Source organism: Oncorhynchus masou, chromosome 13 (genome assembly GCF_036934945.1).
Source record: "Oncorhynchus masou masou isolate Uvic2021 chromosome 13, UVic_Omas_1.1, whole genome shotgun sequence".
NCBI classification, from domain to species: domain Eukaryota; kingdom Metazoa; phylum Chordata; class Actinopteri; order Salmoniformes; family Salmonidae; genus Oncorhynchus; species Oncorhynchus masou.
Genome location: NC_088224.1, coordinates 43,078,807 through 43,098,168, shown reverse-complemented (window position 1 = coordinate 43,098,168; position 19,362 = coordinate 43,078,807). Strand labels below are relative to the sequence as shown.

The 19,362-nt window shown below is 41.8% G+C and overlaps 1 protein-coding gene across 1 annotated transcript in view; it reads left to right on the top strand.

Annotated features, from left to right (window-relative positions):
- The window catches only part of LOC135552374 (zinc finger protein ZFPM2-like), a 120,243-nt gene that overhangs the window by 81,473 nt on the left and 19,408 nt on the right, over nucleotides 1–19,362 (top strand). Inside the window, exon 5 of the mRNA XM_064983948.1 lies at nucleotides 5,039–5,159. Coding sequence (XP_064840020.1) covers nucleotides 5,039–5,159 — 121 coding nt within the window. The remainder of the gene's footprint in view (nucleotides 1–5,038; nucleotides 5,160–19,362) is intronic.

The following is a 19,362-nucleotide window of genomic DNA, read 5'->3' as shown; positions in this document are numbered from 1 at the left end:
GAGAAAAATAGACCTTAGCCTGAAGATGTTTGTCACACACATTATCAAGCATTGCACACACATTATCCAGATAATGAATGAACCCCAGCCTAAAACCCCAAACAGCAAGCAATGCCGATCTAGAAGCATGGCGGCTAGGAAAAACTCCCTAGAAAGAACATTGTTTGACTAATAGAATCAGTCAATCAGGCATATGTGAGTGTCAGTTGGTGTATGTTTGTGATGTGGGACTAAAGCTACTGACCCGGAAGCTAGGCTCTCTCATGTCTCCCAGTCTTTTGGGAGGTTGGGTGGATAATTAGCCTGTCGTAGCGTATGTTAGCAATGTCCCACTGCTCTCTGGCAGCTTTCATGGCTGGGATTTCCGCCTCTGGTGCACAGTTTCTTAGTAGTCCTCGTTAAGGATGATGTTGGTTTCTCTCAAGTTCTTGGCTTTTTACAGGACAGACATTTTGTCCTTAAACCCTAGGAACTTGATCAGTATCGGCCTGGGTCTTTCACCTGGGCTGGTTACAGGTTTTCCACCTCAATCTTCCTATGGTCCATCTGGAGCTTTTCAGTGATCAATTTTCATACTTTCACCTCATACTCAGCTTAGTTCTCATGTGAAGACTCTGGTATGCCATCCACAGTGATGTTATGACTCCTGGATTGTCCCTGTAGATAGTCTGTTTTCCCAGGTATTGTTAATAATGATTCACAGACAGTGCTGATGTCATCTCGCATGGACTTACAGTTAGGTGTCATATTGTTGCAAGTCTCTTTCAGGACATCCAAGACCACTGATAATCTCCCTCGTTCTGGGGCTCCACGCAAGATCTCACCCCGTGGGGTCAAAATGATCACAAGAACGGTGGGCAAAAATCCCAGAACCACACGGGGGGACCTAGTGAATGACCTGCAGAGAGCTGGGACCAAAGTAACAACGCCTACCATCAGTAACACATTACACCGCCAGGGACTCAAATCCTGCAGTGCCAGACGTGTCCCCCTGCTTAACCTCTTGAAACTCCCCATCCCGGATCCGGGATGGTGACTAAGCCTCAGGCTCATTAGCATAACGCAACGTTAACGATTTCTGAAAATCGCAAATAAAATTAAAATAATGCGTTTGCTCTCAAGCTTAGCCTTTTCTTAACAACACTGTCATCTCAGATTTTCAAAATATGCTTTTGAACCATAGAAATTGACTAATTTGTGTAAGAGTATGCAAAGCTAGCATAGCATTTTGTGTAGCATGTAGCACGCAACATTTTCACAAAAGCCAGATAACCAAATAAATAAAATCATTTACCTTTGAAGAGCTTCTGATGTTTTCAATGAGGAGACTCCCAGCCACATACCAGATGCGCAGTGTCCTCTTGCGTTCACAGCCATATAAGGAGATCATGAAAGACAGAGCCTCAAAAATCCTTGTCATTTCCTGGATGCCATGTCATCTTGGTTTTGCCTGAAGCTCACGTTAAAGGGCACGCACAGAGAAGATATTTGTATTTCTGGACACGTCAGAGTGTTTTCTTTCGAACAGTAGCAATTATATGCATAGTCGAGCATCTTTTTGTGACAAAATATCTTGTTTAAAACGGGAACGTTTTTCTTCCAAAAATGAAATAGCGCCACCATAGGTGTAAGAGGTTAAGCCAGTACATGTCCAGGCCCGTCTGAAGTTTGCTAGAGAGCATTTGGATGATCCAGAAGAAGATTGGGAGAATGTCATATGGTCAGATGAAACCAAAATAGAACTTTTTGGTAAAAACTCAACTCGTCGTGTTTGGAGGACAAAGAATGCTGAGTTGCATCCAAAGAACACCATACCTACTGTGAAGCATGGGTGTGGAAACATCATGCTTTGGGGCTGTTTCTCTGCAAAGGGACCAGGACGACTGATCCGTGTAAAGGAAAGAATGAATGGGGCCATGTATCATGAGATTTTGAGTGAAAACCTCCTTCCACCAGCAAGGGCATTGAAGATGAAACGTGGCTGGGTCTATTTCAGCATGACAATTACCCCAAACACACCGCCCGGGCAACGAAGGAGTGGCTTCGTAAGAAGCATTTCAAGGTCCTGGAGTGTCTTTGCCAGTCTCCAGATCTCAACCCCATAGAAAATCTTTGGAGGGAGTTGAAAGTCCGTGTTTCCTAGCAACAGCCCCAAAAAAGCATTGCTCTAGAGGAGATCTGCATGGAGGAATGGGCCAAAATACCAGCAACAGTGTGTAAAAACCTTGTGAAGACTTACAGAAAACGTTTGACCTCTGCCATTGCAGATAAACTTTTGTTATTGACCAAATAATTATTTTCCACCATAATTTCAAATAAATTCATTAAAAATCCTACAATGTGATTTTCTGGATTTTTTTTCTCATTTTGTCTGTCATAGTTGAAGTGTACCTATGATGAAAATTACAGGCCTCTCATCTTTTTAATTTGAGAACTTGCACAATTGGTGGCTGACTAAGTACTTTTTTGCCCCACTGTGTGTGTGTGTGTGTATGTATATATATATATATAAGTTATATATATATTACACCAAATACAAACATACATATATACGAACAACAACTTACAGGCGTACAAAAACAACGACAATCTCCTCTGCCCAGACCTGCATGCTCACAACCTCATTCCTCGTGCCTGCATTATTGTTTGCCACATGGCCTTAAATTGTATCAATTTGTTTTTCTTGGTCTCCCATGCTATTTCAATAAAAAAAAAATGATTTTTCCATTGTGTTAAGGACGGCAGATTGATCAAACTTTTTCAGTGACTTTCAAAACAACAAACTGTGCTCTCCCTCGTTCCACGTTGCTTCTCAGTGAATAGAAGGAGAAACATGGAAGACCTGTATCCAGTTGCTGTTAAAAAAATGGAACCATGATGCTGTTTCCCTGGATAAGTAGTGAGAAGATAGAATGACATATTGAAGTCAACATTCTAGCTATGTTGAGAACGACCTCCCTGCAAAAAAACAGCCCAGTCTGACCATGAGATGGCAAGCCCCTACCGCTGCTGAGGCCTGATAAGTGTCCCTCACCCTTGCCTCTCATCTCCCCCGCACGGTGCAGTGCCAGGGCCCTACGACAAAACCCTGTCAAATTAGCCAACCAGGTGACTGAAGAGATGAGGGAGAAGAAAAATGGCAGCATTCAGCAGAAATGCAGATTTCTGGCCTATTAGGCTAATGAAAGATTAATGCTATAATTAAATAAAATGTCTGAGAGCAAATTTATCGAGTTCTTTCTTCCATGGTTGAATATAGCCAAATCTTTTGTTAAAATAGTTGCTAAAAATGTTCCTTATGGGACACTATAAATTCACATGATTTTACGTATAGCTGTTATCGATATGATACATCTTGCTCATCTTATTGTCTAAAGTGGACAGCTGCCTGCAGGGTAGCCTAGTGGTTAGAGCGTTGGACTAGTAAACGAAAGGTTGAAAGTTCAAACCCCCGAGCTGACAAGGTACAAATTTGTCGTTCTGCCCCTGAACAGGCAGTTAACCAACTGTTCCTAGGCTGTCATTGAAAATAAGAATTTGTTCTTAACTGACTTGCCTAGTAAAATAAAGGTAAAAAAAAGATCCATGTCATCATCTAATGGCATACAAATCTATGCATCAGCTGGGTGTGATACATTCAGTCACAATGGCTCAGGATGAGTTAAATGCATTCAATTGTACAACTGAATCCCCCTTTCCCTTGTATGTGTGCAGAATAAATAGATACTTACAGCCTGGGATCTGGGAATGTGTTTAATGATCATTTCAATTATTGATATAGAGTATACTCTGTCACTACCTTTTTGTTCTTTTTCAAATACCAGAATGTAGCTTTAAAACCAGTGTGATCTGGGTTGTATGGGAACAGACCCCTTCTTCCTTCTTCTAGAAGCAGTCATTGATGGTATACCAGCCTATGGCTGAACATGAGGTAGAGATCAGCTCACAGAGATACATTGGAACTTATGTCCTGACCTGATCCACTCACTGTGATCCTAATCTAGCGGTTGAAAGTTCACGTTAGATTGAACAGTCGGCCAAAGTCTAGAAAGACTAAAAATCAATGATGGTTATCTTGTAATGGGAGTCAACTTGTTGTTATATTGATTTTCATTTAACGACAAGGTTCCTAAAACCATGGCAGAGGCTGTGTCTGAAATGGCACCCTCTTCCATAGAAATACATTAAATGTGTTATTTTTAATTACATGCACTATTCCTTATGCACATTCAATATACCATTGTCAAAAGTAGTGCACTATATAGGGAATAGAGTGCCATTTCGGATGCACTCAGAGTCTCTACAGTACACACAGTTGGATATAGATAAGTTCACTTCACTTCAAGGATGCCCAGCATTGCTGTTTAGCTCAGAGGAGAGGGTCAACTTGTTACAGATTAGGAACACTTACATTTAGACAGAGAGTAATGTGTCAAGCAGTGGTATTATGTCTATGTCTCTTTGAAAGCACATTAAACCACTCTTTATGAGAAATTACATACCATATCCGAACTAGGCAGGAAGTGAAATATAGTCCAAGATATTGACACAATCATTTATCCCTGCATTGTGATCTGTAGACCTGGGTCACTCTTTTGAAATGCACACCAATTCTTTAGATTCTTTCCCTTCCCTGCCAGTCTTCAGGAGGCAGCGTCGCTGGTACAGATAGGGAGGTACAATGTATCTAAAGATCACTTCTAAAGCAGCTCTCCTCCCTTCTTCTTCTTCTTCTCCATCCGAACTCTCTTCAGGATTCTAAAGCACCCTGAAGGACAAGAAAATTCAAAAGAGCCCCGTAACCCCATTGTCACTGAGGACAAATTCGAGTGACGGCCTGGGCCTGGGCTGTACCCCATAAGACACTCCCCACCATACACACCACACATGCCATCCTTCAATCTCACTGTCAGGTCAACTGTGAAAAAGACTATGAAAACTTTCCATAAGAACAACAGGCCTGGTTGATGAATGAGTGATCACAGGTTCTTAGACAGCAAAATGCTAACGTACGGCCAACGTCTTTCCTGTCCTTCAGAGTGCCCTGTCCCCAAAGCGGCCTGTCCCAATGGTTCTGACTGGTGGCCCCAGGTGGCTTCAGGACATCACCTGGTTGGCAGCAGAAGATGGCAAGAACAACTGTGTAGTGTACAGCATAGGTACGTACCCTATTTATTCTTTCACTAACACTGTACTATTGGGAACAGGTCTCCCTCGTAAAGGTGTCTATCGACCTGGGGGGACTTCCAGGTTTAGTAAAAGCTAGAGTAGAAAATCTTGTCTTTAACACAAACTGTAGTAATCAACTTCCCTGGAGACTGTGAGAGCGGGGATGTGTCTTTGGGGGTCTTTACATATAGTTGAAGTTGGAAGTTTACATACACCAAATACACCAGCCATATACATTTAAACTCAGTTTTGCATTTGAGTCTATTTGTTCTCAGTTGACAATTTTTTAAATTCAAGAGCAGCAAGTTTTCAAGACACCGACTATCGTTTATTGTAAGAAGTGGTGCATTTATTCAACATATTACTTCCTTTACAGTTTTCAATGATTCTGTATATTTAATGTTGTTGCTTAATATACCGCTTACAGTTGCAATTCGCTGTCATAAAGAAGAGTGTTGTCCTTGATTTTCAACTGTAAGCTGTCTGTATATTAAGCAACATCATTGAATCTATACAATCATTCCATATTAACAACAAACATAAACATGACATTTCCATGAAATTAACACCCCTAAAATGTGTAGGCATAATGTTAATAATTCACTTCAGTGATCATTGTTTGACGAAATCAAATCTCTAAATGCTTTTTAAAATATGAAGACTTCAGGCAACGAGAAGCTTTTCAGGTCACTATCAGTTATCTTAGGACACAGAGCAATACTGAGAGTGAAGAATAACAGAACATCTCCACCAATGTCATATTCTATTATCAGTCTGTTGAAAGAGAATTGCATCCTGAGGGAGACTCCACAGACACAGCATCGACAGCAGCAGCCAGTCAGTGTGCTGCGATTGTGTTTAATTAAAACACAACAGAGATGAACTGAATCATGGTTCTCAGAGGGAAGTTAGTCATGAATTGTACACAGCGGTAATTGATTGGGTTTCGCCACAGGTTCTGTCGTTATAGTCAGGCTGGATAGAGACTGGATGGGGTGTCAGAGGATCAGACAGAAAACAGAGGCCTATAATCTATAGCTGGGCAGTGGGTAGTTCTGTCACTGAGATAATGCCACTGTACAGTAGATTGGCTTTGGATGGGTGATTTTAGAAGATGTTTTAAATATTGATAGTTTACTCATCTGATCTATTGTAGCTACTGTAACATGCTAATACTGTATTCATATTTAGTGGACAGACGCACGTGACATAGGATGGTATGTCAACAGACTGTGGTATGCAACGTTTAATGAGGAATTTCTCACTTACAATTTAGCAGGTGTTTGCATATTTTTGAATCTTGGAATTGGAGGGGACATTTGGCCCATGGTTTGGCTCTGATGCATTTACTCAAGATTTTAGTTTTGGGTTTCTGAGATTAATACTGTATATGCCAACTGTTCTTGGTGTTTGTTTCAAAACACATTTATAAAGCAGGGTGGCTCACATAATTTCATCTTTGCTGGTGACTTCAATGTGACTTTCTATAGAGGTTTTCAATGCCTTTTACGATGAGGTGCATTGCTTTAAAGTAGTTTTTCTTTTAATCGTGTCAGGATTTGTTACCAGATTTGATTGTGAGAATTCACTTAAACAGAAATGGAGAAACAGAATCTCTTGCCCCATTGACTCCCGGTGCCAAAATGGCAGCACATATTATTTATGTGTTTTTATATATGCTCTCTATACTGTCAGAAGGCTTTTGGCTTATCTTGAATGACTGTCAGGGCCTGCATGGGATGTCAGAGGAAAGGAAGGAAATATATGAGATTATTAAGCTCTGCTGGATGTTGTCGGGAAGGTCTGACGACACGTCATAAAGCCTGGTTTGATCAATGCTGGACGAGGTGACAAGACTTAAGTCCTTATCGTGCCCTAGTCCCTGATGCTCGTAGATGGTTGTTAGGACTAGGCAGGGGGTTCATTAGATGGTAGCTAGGCCCTAGTCGCTGCACTTAGATGTATCATCTCTCCCCCGGTCTCGCTCCTCCTCCCTTCATCCCCCTTCTCCCTGATTGATATGTGACAGCCTTATGGAAGTTGCTTGCTCTGAGGAATCATAATGGAAGTGTGGGGTCAGGACGCATGAGGGTGAAACTGAGGCCAATGTCAGAAAAATGTCTGGCGTTGCAACAGGGAGATAGAAATTGGTAGTGGCTTATCAGTACAGTTCCTGTTTTGGGCGATGGCAGGCTGTTGTAGCATCTAGCTGTATTACGTATGGAGGCTGTGCTTTACAGTGGTGCAGGTATACAGTAATATGCTGCAGCTATGTATTTTTCAGATGTTGTAAAACTGGGTCGAAATAGTAGTTACAATAGTGGGTCTATATTACGTACAGATATATGTAATACATTATGGCGCAGCTGTGGTTTGCAGTCAAATGTCTTATTGGATCTTGGATGTTGTAGAAGTTTGATATCAATGTTTTGCTTTCACACTCCCACACTTTGATGAGGAAGTGAGAAGTAACAGCACCAGAGATCCTGGCACAGGGAGTAAAACGAAACAGCCCCAGAGATCCTGGCAGAGGGAGTGAAAATTAACAGGCCCAACAGGAATAATCCTGGCACAGAGATGGGCAACCATCCTGGATAGAGGGAGGGAAGAAGGGAGGGAGAGAGAGAGAGAGGGGAGGAAAGTATCTGACAGGACAGGAGGAGTGATCCCTTAAGCTTTTCAGGAACAGAGGATGCCTCTCTTTGTATTTCCCTCTTTCCTTTTTTTAACCACACAAAGATTATGATGTGCTTTGTCTTTTATTATACATCATGCATATCCCTCTTAAGTGTTCCAGAGCATTCCTACTTACCTCAAAATAGCTCATTTTTAAATGCAATTAAAATATCTGTATGCATGAATATGCTACAGTACCACCTCTTCAGTTTAAATTATGAAAATCAAAAACATTAGGATTACATTTCCAGGAACATAATGATGTGTTAAATGTGCCTAAATTTGATCATAGTGTTACTGGTTACACTAACCAAGGACCAACTAGGGCTACGTCCTTGCTGTAATCAAGCAAGAGCCAGGGATTACACAGTAACTAGATGCCATAGATCAAATGATGTATCCTCTACCCACAACCAACTTTACAACCTTCTGCACCAACCGTGGCCACAGAAAAGTATAGTGTAGTATACCAACACCCTGACAGTAAACCTGGCCAGTCTCTTTTTGACTGATCAGAGCAGAGATACACTACACAACCAAAAGTGGAGTTGCCCCCCCCCCCCCCCTTTGCTGCTATAACAGCCTCCATTCTTCTGGGAAGGCTTTTTACTAGATGTTGGAACATTGGTGCAGGGACTTGCTTCCATTCAGCCACAAGAGCATTAGTGAGGTTGGGCACTGATGTTGGGTGATTAGGCCTGGCTCGCAGTCGGCGTTCCAATTCATCCCAAAGGTGTTCGTTGGGGTTGCAGCTGTTCGTCGGGAGCTCCATTTCATGAAGCTCCCGACGAACAGTTCTTGTGCTGCCTTTGCTTCCAGAGGCATTTTGGAACTTGGTAGTGAGTGTTGCAACCAAGGACAGGCGATTTTTACGTGCTACGCGCTTCAGCACTCGGCGGTCCCGTCCTGCTTGGGTGGCCTACCCCTTCGCAGCTGAGCCGTTGTCGCTCCTAGACGTTTCCACTTCACAATAATAGCACTAACATTTGACCGGGGCAATGACTTGTTGGAAAGGTGGCATCCTATGATGGTGCCACGTTAAATGTCACTGAGCTCTTCAGTAAGGCCATTAATTCTATTGACAATGCTTGTCTATGGAGATTGCATGAATGAAATATTCTTATGAAATACTTTTTTCTTTACATAGTGGAATGTGCTGACAACAAAATCAAACAAAAATTATCAATGGAAATCAAATTTATCAACCCATGGAGGTCAGGATTTGGAGTCACACTCAAAATTAAAGTGGGAAACCACACTACAGGCTGATCCAACTTTGATGTAATGTCCTTAAAACAAGTCAAAATGAGGCTCAGTAGTGTGTGTGGCCTCCACGTGCCTGTATGACCTCCCTACAATGCCTGGGCATGCTCCTGATGAGGTGGCGGATGGTCTCCTGAGGGATCTCCTCCCAGACCTGGACTAAAGCATCCGCCAACTCCTGGACAGTCTGTGGTGCAATGTGGCGTTGGTGGATGGAGCGAGACATGATGTCCCAGATGTGCTCAATTAGATTCAGGTCTGGGGAACGGGCGGGCCAGTCCATAGCATCAATGCCTTCCTCTTGCAGGAACTGCTGACACACTCCAGCCACATGAGGTCTAGCATTGTCTTGCATTAGGAGGAACCCAGGGCCAACTGCACCAGCATATGGTCTCACAAGGGGTCTGAGGATCTCATCTCTGTATCTAATGGCAGTCAGGCTACCTCTGGCGAGCACATTGAGGGCTGTGCGGCCCCCCAAAGAAATGCCACCCCACACCATGACTGACCCACCGCCAAACCGGTCATGCTGGAGGATGTTGCAGGCAGCAGAACGTTCTCCACGGTGTCTCCACACTGTTACGTCTGTCACATGTGCTCAGTGTGAACCTGCTTTCATCTGTGAAGAGCACAGGGCGCCAGTGGCGAATTTGCCGTTCTTGGTGTTCTCTGGCAAATGAAAAACATCCTGCACGGTGTTGGTCTGTAAGCACAACCCCCACCTGTGGACGTCGGGCCCTCATACCACCCTCATGGAGTCTGTTTCTGACCGTTTGCGCAGACACATGCACATTTGTGGCCTGCTGGAGGTCATTTTGCAGGGCTCTGGCAGTGCTCCGCCTGCTCCTCCTTGAACAAAGGAGGAGGTAGTGGTCCTGCTGCTGGGTTGTTGCCCTCCTACGGCCTCCTCCACGTCTCCTGATGTACTGGCCTGTCTCCTGGTAGCGCCTCTGGCATGCTCTGGACACTACGCTGACAGACACAGCAAACCTTCTTGCCACAGCTCGCATTGATGTTCCATCCTGGATGAGCTGCACTACCTGAGCCACTTGTGTGGGTTGTAGACTCCGTCTCATGCTACCACTAGAGTGAAAGCACCACCAGCATTCAAAAGTGACCAAAACATCAGCCAGGAAGCATAGGAACTGAGAAGTGGTCTGTGGTCACCACCTGCAGAACCACTCCTTTATTGGGGGTGGCTTGCTAATTGCCTATAATTTCCACCTGTTGTCTATTCCATTTGCACAACAGCATGTGAAATGTATTGTCAATCAGTGTTGCTTCCTCAGTGGACAGTTTGATTTCACAGAAGTGTGATTGACTTGGAGTTAAATTTTTGTTGTTTAAGTGTTCCCTTTTATTTTTTTTGAGCAGTGTATATATAGTGTAGCTTCCTGCCTGCCTGTCAGATAATAACAGCATTTGCATTAAATGTCAATCATGTGGCATCATCATCCCTGCAGTCTGCTCTGCTCTGCATCTCCTTATTATTTATGAGCTTTGGCTGGCATGGGGATGAGCCAGGAAAAGTCTCTGATTAGCACCACTGAGTATGTGAGCTGTGGTAGTAACTATCAGCAGCCCGCTTTAAAGAATTTCCCTTACATCCTCAGTACATTTTTATAATAGCTTTTCAGTGACAAGGAACCATGTCTGCTAGAACTCCATTTACGAAGTCTAAGCTAGCATCATAAACCTGTCAGGCACCATGTGGAGTGCTAGCTGAGCATCATGTCATGTGTTTTAAATATACTGAACAAAAATATAAACACAACATGTAAAGTGTTGGTGTCATGTTTCATGAGCTGAAATAAAATATCCCAGGAATTTTCCAATGCTTATTTCTCTCAATTTATTTGCATAAATTTGATTACATCCCTGTTAGTGAGCATTTCTTCTTTGCCAAGATAATCCATCCACCTAATAGGTGTGGCATATCAAGAAGCTGATTAAACGGCATGGTCATTACACAGGTGCACCTTGTGCTGGGGACAATAAAAGGCCACTCCAAAATGTGCAGTTTTGTCACACAGCACAATGCCACAGATGTCTCAAGTTTTGAAGGAGCGTGCATTTGGCATGCTGACTACAGGAATGTCCACCAGAGCTGTTGTCAGTTAATTTAAAGTTAATTTCTCGACCATAATCCACCTCCAACATCATTTTAGAGAATTTGTCAGTACGTCCAATCGGACTCACAACCGCAGACCACGTGCAACCACCTCATCCCAGGACATCCACATCCGGCTTGGTCACCTGCAGGATTGTCTGAGACCAGCCACCCAGATAGCTGATGAAATTGTGGGTTTGCTAAACCGAAGGATTTCTGCACAAGCTGTCAAGGAAGCTCATCTCCATGCTCGTCGTCTTAACCAGTGTCGCTTGCCCTGACTGCAGTTCGGCGTCGTAATGCTCACCTTCGATGGCCACTGGCACACTGACAAAATGTGCTTTTCACGTATTAATTGTGGTTTCAACTGTACCGGGCTGATTGTGTCGTGAACAGAGTGCCCCAATGTGGCGGTGGGTTATGGTAAGGGCAGGCATAAGCTACGGACAAAGATCCCGAGGACCATTGTCATGCCAGTCATCCACCGCCATCACCTCATATTTCAACATGATAATGCACGGCCCCATGTCACAATGATCTGTACATAATTCCTGGAAGCTGAAAATGTCCCAGTTCTTTCATGGCCTGTATACTCACCAGACATGTCACAAATTGAGCATGTTTGGGATGCTCAGGATCGGTGTGTACAACAGCGTGTTCCAGTTCCTGCCAACACCCAGCAACGTCGCACAACCATTGAAGAGTGGGACAACACTCTACAGGCCACAATCAACAACCTGATCAACTCTATGCGAAGGAAATGTGTCGTGCTGCATGAGGCAAATCTCACCAGATACAGATGGGATTTCTGAACCACACCCCTACTTCTTTTTTAAAGGTATCTGTGACCAACAGATGCATATCTATATTACCGGTCGTGAAATCCATACATTAGGGCCTAATTAAGTTATTTCAATTTGTCTTTGTATTTATTATGGATCCCCATTACCTGTTGCCAAGGCAGCAGCTACTCTTCCTGGGGTCCAGCAAAATTAAGGCAGTTACAATTTTAAAAACATTATAATACATTCACAGTTTTCACAACACTGTGTGCCCTCAGACCCTACTCCACCACTACCACTTATCTACAATACACAATACATGTGTACGTGTTTGTATAGTGCGTATGTTATCGTGGGTGTATGCATGTGTCTGTGCCTATGTTTGTGTTGCTTCACAGTCCCCGCTGTTACATAAAGTCTATTCTTATCTGTTTTTTAAATCCAATTTTACTGCTTGCATCAGTGACTTGATGTGGAATAGAGTTCCATGTACTCATGGCTCTATGTAGTACTGTGCGCCTCCCATAGTCTGTTCTGGACTTGGTGACTGTGAAGAGACCTCTTGTGGCATTTCTTGTGGGGTAAGCATGGGTGTCCGAGCTGTGCGCCAGTAGTTCAAAAAGACAGCAAGGTGCATTCAACATGTCAATACATCTCATAAATACAAGTGGTGATGAAGTCAATCTCTCCTCCACTTTGATCCAGGAGAGATTTATAGATTTATTACAAGATTTAATTGAGGTTTAGGGTTTAGTGAAAGATTTGTCACAAATACAATGATTTTAGTTTTAGAAATATTTAGGACAAACGTATTCCTTGCCACTCACTCTGAAACTAACTGGAGCTCTTTGTTAAGTGTTGCAGTCATTTCAGTCACTGTAGTAGCTGATGTGTATTGTGTTGATTCATCAGCATACATAGACACATTAGATTAACTCAAAGCCAGTGGCATGTCATTAGTAAAGATTTATAAAAGTAAGGGGCCTAGACAGTTGCCCTGGGGAATTCCTGAATCTCCCTCGATTATGTTGGAGAGGCTTCCATTAAAGAACACCCTCTGTGTTCTGTTAGACAGGTAACTATTTATCCACAGTATAGTATGGGATGTAAAGCCATAACTAGGGCTGTGGTGGTCCCAAAATGTTGTAAGCTGGTGATTGTCAAGCAAATAACTGTCGGTCTCACGGTAATTGAATGTTAATTAACATAAAAACATTTAGCATCCTTGATTCCACAAGCCATAAAAATAATAAATAAATAAATAATAAATAAATCCATGTAATAAAGCCTACACCTTCACAATAAATCCATTATTTTTTTTAGACAGGTCTAAAGAAGCTTGATATGAAGAACATTTAGTCTATTTTAGAATACAAAAATAGCATACTCTGAGTTGTCCTTATGTTAGGTCCTGGTGTGGCTATGCCAAATGGCTGTGGGCTACACAATTTAATTTAGCAGACAAGATTTGCTTATAATTCTGTGGCATTATTTTATATTATTTTATAGTATGAAGAATACAATTGAACAAAGCTGAATAAAATATAAATATAAACAATTTGAAGGAGTGCGCACATGCGGCTTATCTGTGTTGAGCGGTTAATATATAAATAGGTACTTCTCTATGCTTAATTTAGAGTTATTCATATAACTAGTTGTTCTACAAACGTTGCTCTATATGTTTATATTGTTATATGCATGTAATGGTTTTATTATAAACATATTTATAGTGAAAATTTTCTCCCCAAACTTGAAACGCAAACACTGCTTATAGTTAGGCTCTACACCCCTTGTAAAGCAGATGAATGTGCTTCATTTGGCCACTTTAGTTGTGATACAAACCTTATTAAATCATATGGGCTAGGCTAAAGGGGTGTGCGACCGATTCGAACAAGTCACAAAAAAAAGGCATTGTTTCTTATGTTGGGCATCAGTCAGAAGTGATAATATATAATTCACAACTGATAGGCTAATATTATCACCCATCAGACTGTTCTTGACTTAATCTTGTCTTTACATATACTAAATAATGTGACATGTTATTTTATTTAGAATGGACCATTATAATGCACCTGTATCGAAACAGGGGCAGCAGGAAAAAATTGATGTAATCTATGGACTTAAATAGTGAATGGAAGACGCTTTTCCCCGTTGTCACGGCTGGCTGAAGGACTGGACCAAGGTGCAGCAAGGTAAGCATACATTTTCTTTATTTAAAAATGACGCTGACAAAACAAAGAACAAAACCAAACCGTGAAGCTTTGGGCTATGTACCCTGAACAAAGTCAAAATTAACTTCCCACAAAACAGGTGGGGGAAAAGGGTACCTAAGTATGGTTCTCAATCAGAGACAACGATAGACAGCTGTCCCTGATTGAGAACCATACCAGGCCAAGAAATACAAAACATAGAAAAAAGGATATAGAATGCCCACCCTAGTCACACCCTGGCCTAACCAAAATAGAGAATAAAAAGCGTGACACCCATGGTTTATTTTCATGCCAGCCAGGTAGGCTATACCCCTGTTGTAAATAGAATAAATGTACTTAATATTAGGAAAGTTGAGAAATAAATATAGTAGGCCTAACCTGTAGAATGCCGATGGGCACCACATCTTTTTGTTAGAGGCCATCACTCTGTTTTCTCCCTCAATTGCATAGCCTATAGAAATGTTGCGCAACATGAGCTCATGGGCACTCGTGAAGTGCTTTAATAATTTTTTTTTAATACATTTTCATTGATGTCAGACTGATTAGAGGGGCAATAGAGTGCTGAGTACCAGGCAGTTAGTAACTTTGGCAGGCTACTATTGACCATCAGCAGCAACAGCCCTAGCCATAACACATACGTTTTTCCAGCAGCAGACTATGATCGATAATGTCAAAAGCTGCACTGAAGTCTAACAAAAGTGCCCCCATAATCTTTTTATCATCAATTTCTCTCAGCCAATCATCAGTCATTTGTGTAATTGCTGTGCTTGTTTAATGTTTGTGCTTTGCCTCATCCCGCTCAACCATACAATTTTAATTCCTCATCAATCCACTGGGATTTAACTGTTTTTACTGTAATTTTCTTAATGGGTGCATGCTTATTAAGGATTATGGTTTAAGCAATTTCATAAATGTGTCACAGGCAGCATCTGGTTGCTCCTCATTACACAAGACAGACCAACAAATATTCTTTACATCATCAACATAGAAATCACTACAAAACCTCTTGTATGATCTCTTATACACTATATTAGGCCCAGCCTTTGGAACTTTGGTTTTCCTAGAAATGGCTACTATATTGTGATCACTACATCCGATGGATCTGGATAGTGCTTTCAAGAAAATGTATGCAGCATTAGTAAATACAGTTGAAGTGAGAAGTTTACATACACCTGAGCCAACTACATTTAAACTCAGTTTTTCACAAATCCTGACATTTAATCCTAGTAGAAATTCCCTGTTTTAGGTCAGTTAGGATTACCACTTTATATTAAGAACGTGAAATGTCAGAATAATAGTAGAGAGTGATTTATTTCAGCTTGTAATTATTTTATCACATTCCCAGTTGGTCAGAAGTTTACATACACTCAATTAGTATTTGGTAGCATTGCCTTTAAATTGTTTAACTTGGGTCAAATGTTTCGGGTAGCCTTCCACAAGCTACCCACAATATGTTGGGTGAATTTTGGCCCATTCCTTCTGACAGAGCAAGTGTAACTGAGTCAGGTTTGTAGGCCTCCTTGCTCGCACACACTTTTTCAGTTCTGCCCACAACTTTTCTTAAGAATTGAGGTCAGGGCTTTGTGATGGCCACTCCAATACCTTGACTTTGTTGTCCTTAACTTCTTGACGCACCCATCCCGTTAGCGGGATCATTTTCATCAACACCCGCTGAATTGCAGCGTGCCAAATTCAAATTAAATTACTAAAAATATTACATTTCCATGAAATCACAAGTGCAATATAGCAAAACACAGCTTAGCCTGTTGTTAATCCACCTGGCATGTCAGATTTCAATACATCTTTTCGGCGAAAGCATAACAAGCGTTTATGTAAGAACATCTCTCTCAGTAGAAAAAATATTACAAACACCTAGCAGCCAAGTAGATAGGTCACGAAAGTCAGAAAAGCAATAGATTAAATCACTTACCTTTGATGATCTTCGGATGTTTTCACTCATGAGACTCCCAGTTACACAATAAATGTTCCTTTTGTTCCATAAAGATTATTTTATATCCAAAATACCTCCATTTTTTCCACGTTATGTTCAGAAATCCACAGGCTCGAGCGGTCACAATATCGCAGATGAAAATTCCAAATATTATCCATAATGTCCACAGAAATATGTCAAGCGTTTTTTATAATCAACCCTCAGGTTGTTTTTATAATATATAATCTATAATATATCAACCGGGACTGTCGCTTTTTCAATAGGAGAGGGAGTGACAATGGCTGGCCCACTCTGTTGTGCAAGCAAAACTCTGCGAACACCCAGCTATCCACTGACGCGATGTTATCTTTCCGCTCATTTTTCAAAATAAAAGCCTGAAACTATGTCTAAAAACTGTTGACACCTTGAGGAAGCCATAGGAAAAGGAATCTGGTTGATATCCCTTTAAATGGAGGCAAGGCATCCAATGGAACAGAGAGCTTTCAGGAAAAACAGCACTTCCTGGTTTGATTTTCCTGCAATATCAGTTCTGTTATACTCACAGACAATATTTAGACAGTTTTGGAAACGGTAGAGTGTTTTCTATCCTAATCTGACAATTTTATGCATATTCTAGTTTCTGGCCCTGAGAAATAGGCCGTTTCAAATGGGTACGTTTTTTAGCCAAAAACGAAAATCCTGCCCCCTACACTCAAGAAGTTAAGCCATTTTGCCACAACAAGTATGCTTGGGGTCATTGTCCATTTGGAAGACCCATTTTCGACTAAGCTTTAACTTCCTGACTGATGTCTTGAGATGTTGCTTCAATATATCCACATAATTTTCCTGCCTCATGATGCCATCCATTTTGTGAAGTGCACCAGTCCCTCCTGCAGCAAAGCACCACCACAACATGATGCTGCCACCCCCGTTCTTCACGGTTGGGATGGTGTTCTTCGGCTTGCAAGCCTCCCCCTTTTTCCTCCAAACATAGCAATGGTCATTATGGCCAAACAGTTCTATTTTTGTTTCATCAGACCAGAGGACATTTCTCCAACAAGTATGAATTTTGTCCCCATGTGCAGATGGAAATTGTAGTCTGGCTTTTTATGTCAGTTTTGGAGTAGTGGCTTCTTCCTTGCTGAGCGCCCATTCAGGTTATGTTGATATAGGATTTGTTTTACTGTGGATATAGATACTTATGTACCTGTTTCTTCCAGCATCTTCACAAGGTCCTTTGCTGTTGTTCTGGGATTGATTTGCACTTTTCTCACCAAAGTACGTTAATCTCTAGGAGACAGAACGCGCCTCCTTTCTGAGCGGTATGATGGCTGTGTGGTCCCTTGGTGTTTATACTTGCGTACTGTTGTTTGTACAGATGAACATGGTACCTTCAGGTGTTTGGAAATTGCTTCCAAGGATGAACCAGACTTGTGGAGGTCTTAAATTTTTTTTCTGAGGTCTTGGCTGATTTCTTTTGATTTTCAATTATGTCAAGCAAAGAGGCACTGAGTTTGAAGGTCGGCCTTGAAATACATCCACAGGTACACCTCCAATTGACTCAAATGGTGTCAATTAGCCTATCAGAAGCTTCTACAGCCATGATATAATTTTCTGGAATTTTCCAAGCTGTTTAAAGACACAGTCAACTTAGTGTATGTAAACTTCTGACCCCTTGGAATTGTGATACAGTGAATTATTAGTGAAATAATTTGTCTGTAAACAATTGTTGGAAAAATTACTTGTGTCATGCACAAAGTAGATGTCCTAACCGACTTGCCAAAACTGTAGTTTGTTAATAAGAAATTTGTGAAGTGAAAAATGAATTTTAATCACTCCAACCTAAGTGTATGTAAAACTTACTACTTCAACTGTATGTGATCAATACATGTTGATGATTAAATTCCTGTGCTGTTTGTAACTACCCCTGTACAGTAGGTTGACTGATAACCTGAACCAGGTTTCAGGCACTGCTTACAGTTTGAAGCTTCTTTTTAAGTGGGCAGGCTTGATGAAAGCCAGTCAATATTCAAATCACCCAGAGAATATACCTCTCTGTTTATATCTAATACATTATCAAGCATTCACTAATTTTATCCAGATGCTGATTGTTAGCACCTGGTGGTCTATAGCACCCTCCTACAAGAATGGGCTTTAGGTGAGGCAGATGAACCTGCAGCCATATTACTTTAACAGTATTTAACATGAGATCCTCTCTACACTTTACAGGAATGAGGTTCTGAATATAAACAGAAACACCCACACCATTTTTATTGCTTCCACTGTATCATCAAAGGTATTATCTAAGTGAGTTTCTGACATAGTCAGAATATGAATGTCATCTGTTACTAGCAAATTATTGATTTCATGAACCTTGTTTCTTAAGCTCGATATGTTAACGTGGGCTATTTTGAGCCCTTTTCGTCTGGGATGCTTACTTGCTTTACTGGGAAGCTTAGCAGAAGTAGATATTATCATGTTATTTATATTAGAGCAGCAGGGTGACGGAAGGTTGCCGACGTCGACTTCGAGGCACGCGGCCGCAGACCCCTAGCGACGAAGGTGCTGGGAGATGAGACTCCAGGATGGCCAAACTATTCGTTGTTTGTATCAGCTCCGGGCTTCTCGTTGGGAGTATAGACTGCTTTGCGGGAGGCCGCTTTCTTCGTCTTCCACGGCTCGTGACATGCGACCATCGTTGATTGATCCTTCGACTCCGCTATTTAATGGGGAGCTCTGGGCAACACCGGCCAGTTGGATAACGACAAACGACAAGGTGGAGATGCACCTAACAAGCGCAAATTTAGCTCAACCACCGGCGTAGAAAATGTAAACATTCCACTCTTCATTTTCTACAGTTTCTTTCGTAGGCTGGCGACCTGCGTGATCAAGCCTATAATCCTAGGCAAGCAAACAATTGGCGCATTGGAACTCTGAGTGATCCGGTTTGCCCGAAACATGAAACAGCCTCTGTTGTTCAGAAAAATAAGCATTTGCCAAAAATGGAGAGAGTGCATAGTGAGGTTGGAAGGGTTCAGGCAGCTCTGCCGCACTCTCTCCATATTCATATTCCACAACAGCTGTGTTATCACTTAAAAGCCTTTCCAATTACAACAACAAGACAAAAACTCCTTTGGATTCAGTCCAGACCTGCTAAATGATAAAATAAGCGCTCATTCTCTCGCTCCCTGTCTTTCTCCCTCTTAATCTCCACAAAGCACC